Source organism: Aspergillus undulatus, assembly GCF_047715775.1.
Source record: "Aspergillus undulatus strain CBS 261.88 unplaced genomic scaffold BDV17scaffold_8, whole genome shotgun sequence".
NCBI classification, from domain to species: domain Eukaryota; kingdom Fungi; phylum Ascomycota; class Eurotiomycetes; order Eurotiales; family Aspergillaceae; genus Aspergillus; species Aspergillus undulatus.
The window spans coordinates 55,689-67,716 of NW_027396612.1; the positions used below are offsets into that span (position 1 = coordinate 55,689).

General features: G+C 51.0%; 4 protein-coding genes across 4 annotated transcripts; 2 read left to right on the plus strand and 2 right to left on the minus strand.

Moving 5' to 3' along the window:
• Nucleotides 1-217: 217 nt before the first annotated feature.
• BDV17DRAFT_288352 (uncharacterized protein) lies at nt 218-4,820 on the minus strand (the record flags this gene model as incomplete). The annotated part of the gene is made up of 2 exons (XM_073761372.1): nt 218-4,072; nt 4,131-4,820. 2 exons carry the CDS (start codon nt 4,818-4,820, stop codon nt 218-220), a joined length of 4,545 nt encoding a protein of 1,514 aa, XP_073618600.1.
• Nucleotides 4,821-5,294: 474 nt separating this feature from the next.
• Nucleotides 5,295-7,096, plus strand: BDV17DRAFT_279909 (cytochrome P450; the record flags this gene model as incomplete). Its single annotated transcript, XM_073759794.1, has 4 exons — nt 5,295-5,760; nt 5,827-5,895; nt 5,962-6,594; nt 6,660-7,096. The coding sequence occupies 4 exons, from the start codon at nt 5,295-5,297 to the stop codon at nt 7,094-7,096; spliced, it is 1,605 nt and encodes a 534-aa protein (XP_073618601.1).
• Nucleotides 7,097-7,308: 212 nt separating this feature from the next.
• On the minus strand, nt 7,309-8,903 carry BDV17DRAFT_301438 (FAD-dependent monooxygenase spyC; the record flags this gene model as incomplete). The annotated part of the gene is made up of 4 exons (XM_073764258.1): nt 7,309-7,779; nt 7,833-8,203; nt 8,257-8,534; nt 8,596-8,903. 4 exons carry the CDS (start codon nt 8,901-8,903, stop codon nt 7,309-7,311), a joined length of 1,428 nt encoding a protein of 475 aa, XP_073618602.1.
• Nucleotides 8,904-9,516: 613 nt separating this feature from the next.
• Nucleotides 9,517-10,813, plus strand: BDV17DRAFT_288355 (FPP/GGPP synthase family protein; the record flags this gene model as incomplete). The annotated part of the gene is made up of 4 exons (XM_073761373.1): nt 9,517-9,732; nt 9,793-9,947; nt 10,020-10,346; nt 10,420-10,813. The coding sequence occupies 4 exons, from the start codon at nt 9,517-9,519 to the stop codon at nt 10,811-10,813; spliced, it is 1,092 nt and encodes a 363-aa protein (XP_073618603.1).
• Nucleotides 10,814-12,028: the final 1,215 nt, after the last annotated feature.

Sequence of the window (12,028 nt, forward strand, 5' to 3'; positions counted from 1 at the left end):
CGTCACTCTTGGACATGCGAGGAGGAGGATGAATCATACAATATATCACAGGAGCAAGGGGGGATGCAGCATTATAAAATTCTAGATACTGTCATCCACATAGTAGGACTACGAGATTGAATAAAACAGTCCTTCATACTCAACCATTCGGTTTTCTCGAAACAAATTTGCCAGGCGTGTAGATCCTCGGTTTTCAGTCACGCTCAACATCTAGACTCTAGCCATGGCGCACCAACAATGCATGCAAACCACCGAGAGTTGTTCCCTCGTTAACAATGTGCATGAGATGAATCCTCCTCCCAAAGATGACTTTGAGGTCCGACTCTAGATCCAACATCGCCAATGAGTCGAGGCCCAGACTGTGAAGTTGCGAGCTAGGGAGGACAGTCTCCAAATCACGTACATGCGCGGCAACTAGCTCGATCAGCTTTCTCACGGTGAAGTTAGTCTGACCTGCCTCACTGTCTTCAGTTTCAGTGTCGGATTCGAAAGAGGAGGAGCCTGATGTTAGCGGCGTAAACCACGACGGCATGGTGGTCGATTTGGAGCTCCTGTCAACCAAGTCGTGGTTTTGTTGGAGTGTGACACGGTCATATATCTCGCCGAGGGTGGTTTCAGTGTAAATGGGATAAGGCACGTCCACATGTAACACGTCTCTGATCCTAGCCTTGAGCTCCATGACAGCCAGGGAGTCCATGCCCATGCCTACCATTGTTGCTCCAGTCGAGACTTGCTCTGGATAACATCTCGTGAGGTCGAGTATTATAGCTTTGATCGTTGACCAGACGTTTGAACGTCCATCTTCTCGTAGCCCGGAAGAGCTGGCTGCTGTTTCGGGAGATATCGTCGCGTTATTGGGTATTCCAGAACTTTGACGGAGGGCTGTGATTGAGGTTCTGATCAGACCTGGATCTTCCGGAAGAAGTTTAAACAGGGAGGTATCAGGGTCTAATTGTGGGTGGCATTTGAACAATTGACCTCGCAATGACGAGGACCTGCTAGCCGCTGTGGCATGCTCAGTACAGGAAAGCCAGTGAGAACTCTGATCGAATTGGTAGCGCGGAAGGTCATGGAGACCACCCGGGAAGGACGTCTCCCTGGGATGGTAGAGCCAACATTGAACAGACAAGCCCTGCCTCCATAGCTCCAAGGTCGCATCTACAACAAACTCCAACGGCTTGCGTCCAGATGACCCCAGTTGCAGTCCGCAGAACGTGTGAGTCCTGTTGCTCAAGGACAGCCTCGCCAGGCTGACCGTGCTCGAGCCTGAGCCTGCCTCTAGCCAGATGCATGGACCGAGATCTCGTTCTATCCGGCGCACCGCATCGGAGAAATAGACTGGTTCCCGAGAATGCTCAACGACGAACTTTGCTGAGAAATCTCCCCGATTTGTTTTTTGGGAGCACGTCTCAATGGGGATCGTGGGGCACCTGTAGGTGACTCTCTGGGCTAGTTCAAGGTATTGAGGAATCAGGGAGTCGAAGAGTCTCGAGTGAAAGGCATGGGTGGTTTTGAGTCTTCGCGTAGGCAGCGGCGTGTTTTTCTCCAGATGCGAACTAGCACTCTCGTTCCCTACAAGAACGTGGGTGTATGGTCCATTGTAGCAGGCCACCTCTATGAAGTTCTCGTTGTCTGACAGAGTAAGAGCCTCTGCACCTTCCCTGTCAATCTCAACAGCAAGCATACATCCTTTCTCATTTCCCCAGCAGTCCCTGATTATCTCTGCCCGTCCAGCGACAAGCCGCAATGCATCCTCGAGAGATACAACGCCCGATATGCACATGGCTGTCAGTTGTCCAAAGCTATGACCAATAACCCTGGCCACCACAAGCCCTGCGTCGAGCCAAGCCATGGCGCAGGCGTACTGTATACAGAAAAGGCAGCAATGAAGCATCACGACCTCATCGACCGGACCTCGGCTGAAGATATCGGGAAAGACGCTGGGTAGCCCCATTTCCTGAATAATAGCATCACACTTGTTTATATGCCGACGGAGCGCATAAGACGCGTCGTAGATCTCTTTGCTGAAGTAGAGTGTTGAGCCAGTCTGGCCGCCGAATACAAGGACCACGGGCTTTAATTGTCGGTTAGGCACCGGCGCCAAAGATGCGTTTCTCCCAATTTGAGAATGACCTCTAAGCAGACTCTGAAGTTCTAACAGTGACTCAGCGCTGAACACTATACGATAAGGGAGATGGCGGTTCTGCTGACGCGCAACGAGGTAGGCAACTTTAGGCAGAGAAGGGGCTTTGTTCTCTATATAATCAGCAAGTGTCTGGCAGTATCGCTGCATACTGGATTTGGAATGCGCCGATATGAGGAATGGGTACCGCTTGACGCTATGTCTGGTGGTCGGGCCGGGGGCGCTCAGAGGAGGTTGGGACAGGATAATCGCAGTGTTGTTGCCTGACGCGCCATAACTGTTGACGCAAGCCGCACGAAATATGGTGTTCCAATGCTGTGCACTGGTTGTGATTGCTAGTTGATCAGGTCCCTGCGATGGTCGAGGTATTGCGGGATTCAGGCTAGCAAAGTTTGCTTGGGGGGGTAGAACACCGTGCTTGAGCATCAGCAAGACCTTCAGGATCCCTGCCACTCCTGATCCGGCTTCCGTGTGTCCAATATTTGCCTTTATAGAGCCGATATGGACTCTGCGTCTGTCCGTCCGACAGCTGGTGCTGCCACAAAACACGTTCTGAACACTTTGATATTCCACTGGGTCTCCTCGCTGCGTCCCCGTCCCGTGTGTTTCAACATAGGAAATATCAGTGGGACTCATGGCCGCTCGTGACAAGGCCCGTCGATAAAGATCGGTCTGGCACTTGGAAACAGGCACAGTAATGGAGCTGCTCCCATTTGACTGATTCGTCGCCGATGCTAGAATGACGCCTAGAATATCATCGCCATCAGCAAGTGCAGCAGACAGACGCTTGAGCACGATGAATCCGCATCCCTCGCCCCGACAGTAGCCGGCAGCATCTGCATCAAACGGTCGACACGGTCTGTTCGGGTTCGTCATCCCAGCAGCTGCAATGTGATTATGTGCCGAAAGACTGGACATGATATGCACCCCACCAGCAAGCGCGATTGAGCAGTCTCCCACTGCAATGCCATTGCAGGCGTGATGAATAGCTACCGCAGATGAGGAACAAGCGGTATCAATTGTGATAGAAGGCCCTGTCCATTTGAAATAGTGGCTAATGCGTCCACTAATGAAAGACCTCGAAGTCCCTGTAAACGAATACGCCGTTGACGGCTTTGAATTGGCATTTCCCTCGTAGTCGGAGCTCCCCACGCCAACATAACAACCAACATCAGCATCCGTATCAGGGCTACCAGCGGCGAATCCAAAGCCAAAATACCCACTCGATTCAACAGCCTGGTATGCAACTTGCAGCGCAATGCGTTGTTGTGGATCCATATACGTCGCTTCGCGGGGAGATATCCCAAATAGCCCACAATCAAATTGGTCCACGTTGGAGACGAAGTTCCCAGTCACGGTCTCTTTGCCGAATCGACCAGGTGGAGATGAACCGTACATCACGCTCCCCGTCGAAATGATATCCCAGAGCTGGTCGAGACTATCGGCTCCAGGGTAGTTACATGCTGCTCCGATAATGGCGACCGAATTGTCCGGGTACTTGTATGCGTGACTGTGGTTAGAAAGGGATCCACGAATGATGTGCAAATGGGGTTGCGCAGACAGGGATGAAGGCAGGCAACTCGCAAGCCCTAGCTCCAGAATCTTGACCTTTTGCGACTCGCCCAGGGCTAGGGCACTGATTGCCGTCGCGACATCCGAAAACCAGTCCGCTGGTTCAATGAGTATTGATCTCAGGCATTTCTCGAGCTTGTCTCCCCAGGGAATATATAACGATCCTGAACTAGGGCAGCACAAGTTCAAGAGGCCCTGTAAGGCCTCCTCGTTCTTTTCGCTGTGGTAACGCCCAATGACTGGCACTTTTGTCGTCCTTACTCCGTTCCTGCTGAAGGACTCCTGTAATCCGGGTAGATCGCTCGCCGGTGCGGTTATAGTCACGCTGCTCTCGTCTAGTTTGACTGATATAAATGCCTGACATGAAAATCCTTAGAACAAGGCTTCGTCTTTATGGCTTTTAGGACGGACGTACCTCAGGATATGATTTCAAGATTCCGTTCACAGTATCTCTCCCACGATCTGTATCCCATCGCGCAGCAACGCACCTGAACGTCGAATTCGTCTCGGAGTCATTGCTCATGAATTCATACCTCTGGCAATCAACGTAGGCCCCGATGCACATGGCGAGTTTAACAGAGGCGGCAGCATTTTTCGACAGGGTCTCTTTGGTGGGCGATGCAGTTAGGACTTCTGCACTGAGGGCACCAATACAAAGACCTTTAAAGACCAGCTCGGTGCTTCTGCCGTGAGCAGCAGCAGCCTCGAGGATATAATCATGGCCATCGTCCTGACCAAGACCGTCTAGGAACTGCATATATTGCGCGAGATGTAGAAGCACAGTCAAAGGTGCGAGGAGCACATTTGGAAGTATGTCGGGGATTGTTAAGGGAAGGCGACTATGATGGTTGGCACCATCTGTGAGTGAATTCGGGGGCGAGAGCCAATCTCGCAGGCTGATAACGGGTCCATTGGGTACTACTTGGAGTCGAGGCTCGCTTTTCTTCAAAGTAGTCAAGAGCTCTGGAAGGTCAAGAACCCCTTCAACTAAGGGCTTTAGGTTCGGGCTCCGCAAAAGATACGAAGCGAGTTGGTCGAGGGCTTGTCCAGTAGGTGGAATCGTCTGGGAGCCACAGAAGATGAATGAGGGGATTGAGCTGGACATACTGAACTTCCCGTAGAGAAAAATGTGGAATAATCGCAAGTCGAATGCGAAAGATTAAGATCTCCTGTTCATTGAGATCAATGTCACCCAGGCACTTCCTGCGATAAGCTTGCCGACTCTGAGAATTGACCGGTCCGGGCAACTAAAATAGTTGACCGGCTGTATAGGCCGACTCACCACCTAAAGAACTGTAATTTTGAAATACATTCCTGTACCAGGAGAGCCTAGTCAAGACACGGTACATCCCCCGGCCACGCCGGGAACCGGAAGCCTCGCAGTATGCACCGCAGCCCGACCTCAGTAACCTATCTGAGAGGGGAAAATTGCTAGCGGGGCAGGGATTGAACTCCTAATACACACGGCCTCCATTTAATACAGTCTACAAGCATGACTTCTTCAACCTAGTGCATACCCTTCTCACCATCTTCGAAGCAACAGAGAATCCAAGATATCGACGACCGGACGCTGAGGAAAATGCTTCGGTCTCAACTTGCACCCCACCTACAAGGCATCAGCTGCTACAAGAGCGTCGCTCTGCTTGTCGCCTTTGGACTGGCACTTAGTCTAACATGGCTTGCCTATACAATCCTGTCTCCATACCATCGCGTCAAGGGGAGGAAAATCTTCAACGATAGAGCAAAACACGAGTTGTTGTGGACAAATGCAAGAAAGCGGTTCTCCGCCGGCGCGCGAGAGCTGTTCGAAACTGCTTTTGCACAGCACCCAGACGCCTTCTACATTATGACAGACACTGATGTCGAACTGATCCTCAATCCCAAGTACGCACCAGAAGTACGGAATGACAAGCGTTTCGACATCGGGAAGTATAATGAGGATATGTTCCATGGGACGATAGCTGGCTTTGAGATGTTTGAGGATGACCATGTCCTTGAGCGCGTGTTTGTGGAGACTGTGCGGAATAAGTTGACTAGGGCTATTGGTAATTTGAGATCCTCGTTTGCTGCATTTCCTTCGCATAAGGCGGCCAGGGACTGATATGATGTAGGCAGGTTCGTCCAGCCTATGTCTCAAGAAGCGGCCGATGGTCTACAAGAGCAATGGACCGACAACACAGGTAAGCCCCAGCAATAATTTCTACTCTGCCGTGTTCAGGGGCTTCTGCAGCTAATACCGCCCTCAGAATGGCACGTTGTATCTCTCCACCAAAGTGTCCTTCGCATCATCTCACGGCAATCATCTCGAGTCTTTCAAGGTTTCCCACTCTGCCGCAACCCAGACTGGCTGCGCATAACGGTGAACCACACTGTTACTTTCTTTGAGGCAGCTGAGTCTCTCAAAGTATGGCCTCATCCTCTTCGACCTCTCGCGAACCAGTTCTTGCCGCTGTGTAGGAAGCTACGAGCGGAGGCACAGGAGGCCAGGGGTATTATTGCGCCTGTGCTGGAAGAGCGACGGGTGAGGCGCGCGAAGCGAAGCCGCCAGGATCAGCTCCAGGAAGACGAGCTGCAGAATCATGCGGAGGATGATGCAACGGGTGACATGATCGAGTGGGCAGAAGAGATAGCCAACGGCGCAACCTACGACGCAGCACTCCTTCAGATGAAAGTTTCCCTTGCTTCCATTCATACCACATCGGACCTTGTCAGCCAGACCATTTTCAACCTTGCCAGTCGGCCTAGCCTGTTAAATGATCTTCGAAAAGAGGTCGTCTCGGTTATTGGACAATATGGCTGGGTGAAGACGGCAATCTATCAGCTGAAATTGATGGACAGCGTCCTCAAAGAGACCCAACGACTGAAACCGATCTCTATTGGTAGGTCCACTTCTGAAACATCGCGATGCCAATCAATAGTCCGGTTTCTCATGATGATCAACTAGGAACTATGGTGCGCACTACAACCTCCCCGGTAGTCTTCAGCGATGGGCTCGAAGTCCCCCCGCATACACGAACCCTAGTCTCCTGCCACAACATGTGGTCCGACTCCGTGCACAAAGACGCCTCCGAATTTGACGGGTACAGATTTCTCAAGTTACGTCAACTACCAGGCCAAGAGAACTGGACGCAGCTCGTTTCGACGAGTAATAACCACCTGGGCTTCGGTCATGGAATGCATGCATGTCCCGGGAGATTTTTCGCGGCCACGACGGCTAAAGTGTTGCTATCACATATTGTCCTGAAGTACGATTTGAAATTACTCGACGACCAGAAACCGGATATTATCGAGCATGGGGCAGCGCAGTATGCAAATGTATGGTGTGGGATTGGCATTCGGAGGAGGAAGGAGGAGATTGATCTCGCTTGCCCTTTAGGCTAAGAAAGGACGTTGTTTGTAGATAGTTGGAAACAGCACCAATAACATAATCAGGCTCCGACAGGGCTCATCATTATTTCTTTACGCACGGACAGCGTTAGTACTGTAAATATTGTGGCTTGCTCTGGATTCCGCAGGCCGGGGTTGGGAAACGCCATCCATGTCTTGCAGAACTATATGACAAAAATACTATGGACAGCGCACGATGCCCCCATTCAGGATACCGGGAGACGGTCCGTGGCTGCAAAGTGCGATACGAAAAACAAAATCAGGGTCAGGCCGACAATACCAGCAGTAAGCGCTACATGGCTCGTGCCCTTCCTCGCGCGATACTCCTCCCACCCAGGCCCTGAACGCTTGGAAGGGGCCAAAAAGGACAGTTGCACCCCACCAGCAATCACTCTTGACGCCGTGTCGGCCGGTAAATCGCCGGAGTACGGCAGATAATACCGACCAATGAGTCTCAAAAGGAAGCTCTCTCGTGCATGAAGACGGACTACCAGACGCGCTGACTTGTATATTTCCTGCACCCTCGCGAGTCGAATCTTGTTGAATGAGTGGAGGAGCGATTTCATTTCTGCACTAGAGGGATTTCCATCACGTTGAATGGTGTCATAGATGGTGCTGGCGAGCGCTGCAGCATCTTCTACCGCACAGTTGGCTCCCTGTCCTGTGTTTGGCGCCATCTGCTCCCCATCTTGTCAAACATGTCACTAATCAAGGGGCGGATTGTGCTGACCTTGTGCATGCTATCGCCTATACAGACAATACGACCGTGATGCCACGTTCGAAAGACATTCTCCTCGAGGTTAGTTATGCCAACCACTTGTCTCCTCTGCCAAAGATCGCCGAACTGAATCCCATTCCAGATTTTGTCATTTGCAAACCGCTTGGCCGTCTTCTCAATATCAATCGGAGACCACCGGGGGGCCGCACTGTATGAGTACTGGCGCTCGAGCTTCATAAGCAGAAACCAAAATACCCGGCCATCCTGTCCGGGAAACGTAAGAAAGGATCTTCCCTCGTTGAGACTCGCCACTTGCTCTCCGGGCTGGAGATCAGGGACCGAGTCTGATATCCCAAAGACACATGCATAGTCCACTATCATACCTAGTCACGATAAGCCTTTTTTCCACTGCTCGATGGTAATAGGACCTGCAGACCATTTCGCTCTTGTTCGGAAATGAGGCCAAGCTGATCTGTTTCCGCAAGCCGCCACATCTCACTGCGTACACGACTGTGCACTCCATCTGCCCCAACGACAAGGTGGCCACGATGCAAATTTCCGTCCTGGGTCCTCACAGCGATACAGTCGTCCCCTTTCTGTTGCTCTACAGACACAAGAGTTTTCCCAAGCAGGACTCGAGAAGTGTCCGGTAGAGACTTGTACAAAATGTCAAGTAGCTTTCGTCGTTCCAGAAATGCAAACGGCAATCCAAACCTACCCACTGAAATTAGTACCTTCACTGCTACCAAATCATATATTCAATATAGGGTCATACCTTGCGAGTATGGCACTCGGCGAACGGTTTGTATGCGTGAACCCATCCGGGTACGAAATATGAGCGGTGGTCAAGGGCTCAGTATTTCTCTCAATCTCCTCAAACAGGCCCAACTGGTCTAGAATCCGTCCTCCATGAGGCAGGATCCCAATTGACGCTCCTTCCTGAGCAGCGATTTCCTCTCTCTTTTCCAGGACAACGTAATCAACCCCGCAAAGTTTGTCGAGACAATGAGCGAGAGTGAGGCCTGCGATTGAGCCGCCGACAATGATCACTTTGAACTTGGAGGTTTCGGGCGAAGAAGACATGGCGTGTATGGGAAACTGCATCCACTCAATCCGCTCCTAGTTCGTAGAATTTAACTTGTACAGAACAATCCAACTAGTCTGCGTCTATACAACAATCATGCTAGACTGCGTTTGTTCGCTTGCGCGTTGGGGCCGTCTTTCCTGCCGAGCTGATTCCAGTTTCTGCCATGGAGGAGTTGGCACGCAAAGGGGTAGGGCAAGGATAGATGGTGTCTCTCCGAAGTTGCTAAACCATAGCTTATGACAAAAGGATGAGCGCAAACGACTTCAAAACATGATCACGTATTTGCGTTACGGGGGAATTGATCTGATACCCCGTCTTGGAATGGATTAGGGACAGCCAGGGTCATAGTTGATTCATCTCTACGAGAAACGCTTCCATATTTTCCCTCGCCGCTGAAGCCGACCAAAAATAATCCGATCTGGGTCATGCATCCAACCATCCTTGGCTCGGCTAAAAGTGATACATGGCAGAATATTGAGGAAGGGCTTGAAGCGAATTAGGCTGCCGAATAGGTCACGGCAAAGGTAGGTATTGAGCATCGGAGTTTGTCTAGATCGCTTTCACAAGAAGCAACATCTATCCCGAAATCCATTGACTGTACCAGTTTCAATGGAGGCATTCAATGTCCTCAATGCTCCCCGAGCATATCAGGAGTATGACCCTCCCTGTTGGAATGTATCTCATTCCCAGGCATCTCAGGCAAACGGTCATTCCGTCCATCAAGCCCCTTCCAAGGCCAACTCGTGCCATCGCGCTCGTAATGGCAAGTTTGAGCTTGTCAACGGGACATATGCCCAGCAGCAGCGCAAAGTTACGCAGGAAGAGGTATACGGGTTGGCTCTCCTGTTCAAGATAAGATCTCATATTGACTGTGCCTGTCACCAGATAATCTCTGCACCTCTCCACTATCTCACAACACTTCCTGGTAAGGACATTCGCGGGAAACTCATCTCTGCGTTCAACGAGTGGTTTCAAATACCGGACGAGCAATTGGAGATCATAAAGCGAGTGGTCGGTTTGCTTCACGTGGCTTCGCTACTGTAGGCATTCTCACACGAATCTCCAGCGAGACGCAACGATCAGGCCAGGCGGGGCTGACCAGCTTGATGTAGGATTGACGATATCGAAGACTCTTCCAAACTCCGCCGCGGTTTTCCCGTCGCACACAGCATCTTTGGAATACCCCAAACAATAAACTCCGCCAACTACGCTTACTTTCAAGCCCAAAGCGAGGTGCTCGAATTAAGGAATTGCGAGGCATTTAGAATATTCACTGAGGAACTTCTCCGGCTCCATCGAGGGCAGGGTATGGATCTCTACTGGCGAGACTCCCTCACGTGTCCTAGTGAGGCAGAATACCTTGAGATGGTCGGCAACAAGACAGGGGGTCTCTTCAGACTTGCGATCAAGCTGATACAGTTGGAAAGCGACGTCAAGATGTAAGTCCTATTCCATTCTATGTCACACATTTCCAGAGACAGCAGAAAGAAAACGGATGGCTAATGTCAACAGCGACTGCGTCCCAATCGTTGATCTGCTAGGGATAATCTTCCAGATCCGCGACGACTACCAAAATCTCCAGTGTGACCAGTACGCTAGAAACAAGGGTTTTGGCGAGGATATCACGGAGGGCAAGTTCTCGTACCCGATCGTGCATAGCATTCGGAGCAGCGGCAGCAATCTCGAGCTGCTCAACATCCTACGTCAGAAGACGGATGACGAGGCCGTCAAGCGATATACGATACAGATCCTTGAAAACACGGGCAGCTTTGAGTACACGAGGCAGAAGGTGAAGGATTTAACGGCGACAGCGCGAGGCATGCTCAATGATCTTGAGGCGCGGAATGGAACGAGGGGTGCAGGGGGCTTGGGAAGCATTTTGGACTTTCTTGAATTGAGGGAGTGAATGCGCCGGCAGAATAGGTTATCAGTTCCATCGTCTGTTCTTGTTCTCAATTTCCAAATACGCACGATCTCCTGCTAGCAAGTAGGAGAGGCTCCAGTGACCCCACCTTATCTTCTACGTTCCTGAGTACTAAATTTGTTACGCACTTCGTGAATAACGGATGTCTTCTTTTTTGTCTATCTGGTCAGTCTGTCTAATTAGGCTGTACATGACGCTTTCCAATTGTTTGCGTAAGCGCCAAGTTAACCGGGGTCTATGGTACAATGCTCTGCTGGCAGGTTGGTGTCTGGACGCTTTAAATCTGCCGGCCGGATAAGCCACTTCAGCCTATTTCTCAACATGAATTAATCCGGGCGTCAACCTGGACCGATGTAGTTTGTCTGCAGTCAGTCACGGAAGGGGAAATGACTCCCGGCACGACCCGCATGCTCAGGGTCCATTTCCCCGGGCCCCGGGGCATACGCGGAGATGTGATCCGGTTACCCGATGACCAGGTACTTGTCGGTGCGCGATAGCTGTTGATTAATGACGAACTATGGCATTGCCATTCCTACCCCGCTTCCTTCTACTAGACATGGAGTACTAGCGCGTACGATGGAAGGAAAGCTTGCAGGATACTATATTGAGAAATTGAATCCCTGGCTAAGGGTAAGGGGTCTCTTCAGGCGTCCCGGCTTCCTGGATGACATGGATGCTTGGCCCCGGCTTCATTCACCTTGCGACGCACGGACAGCCACGCACCGGTTAGTAGAGTCCGTCGTTAGTTTCCAGTGTCTACATGCGTTCGAGTCGGCAATTCTTGCTCGATGTGCTTTCCAAAATATTGAAACAGCATGCTTCATGCGGGGCATATGACTCCAATCGAAGCGGATGCAACGTGCCTACTCCAACCGTGTCCTTTGCGGATCCGGATGCAGGACTCGTAACACTTGGAAGTGGGTTATACCTTACGAATGCACCTTCTCGTGGATCGCTCTGCATTCTCCCGCTCATTTTTGCCTGGCTGCGAACTATTATTGAGTTTGAACTCGAACGCTCTTATAGTTGAGTGTTGTAGTACGGTATTGTATAGTAATACACCTTGAGTATATGCAAAATCGTTGTTGGTATGCGTTTTGCAACGGCTTCGCCTGGTCGGTCTACATGGTTTCTTGTTGACGTATTCCGTCTCACATCGTCGATCGGGGTACAACTCCGGAGTCGAGTTTGGCCGCC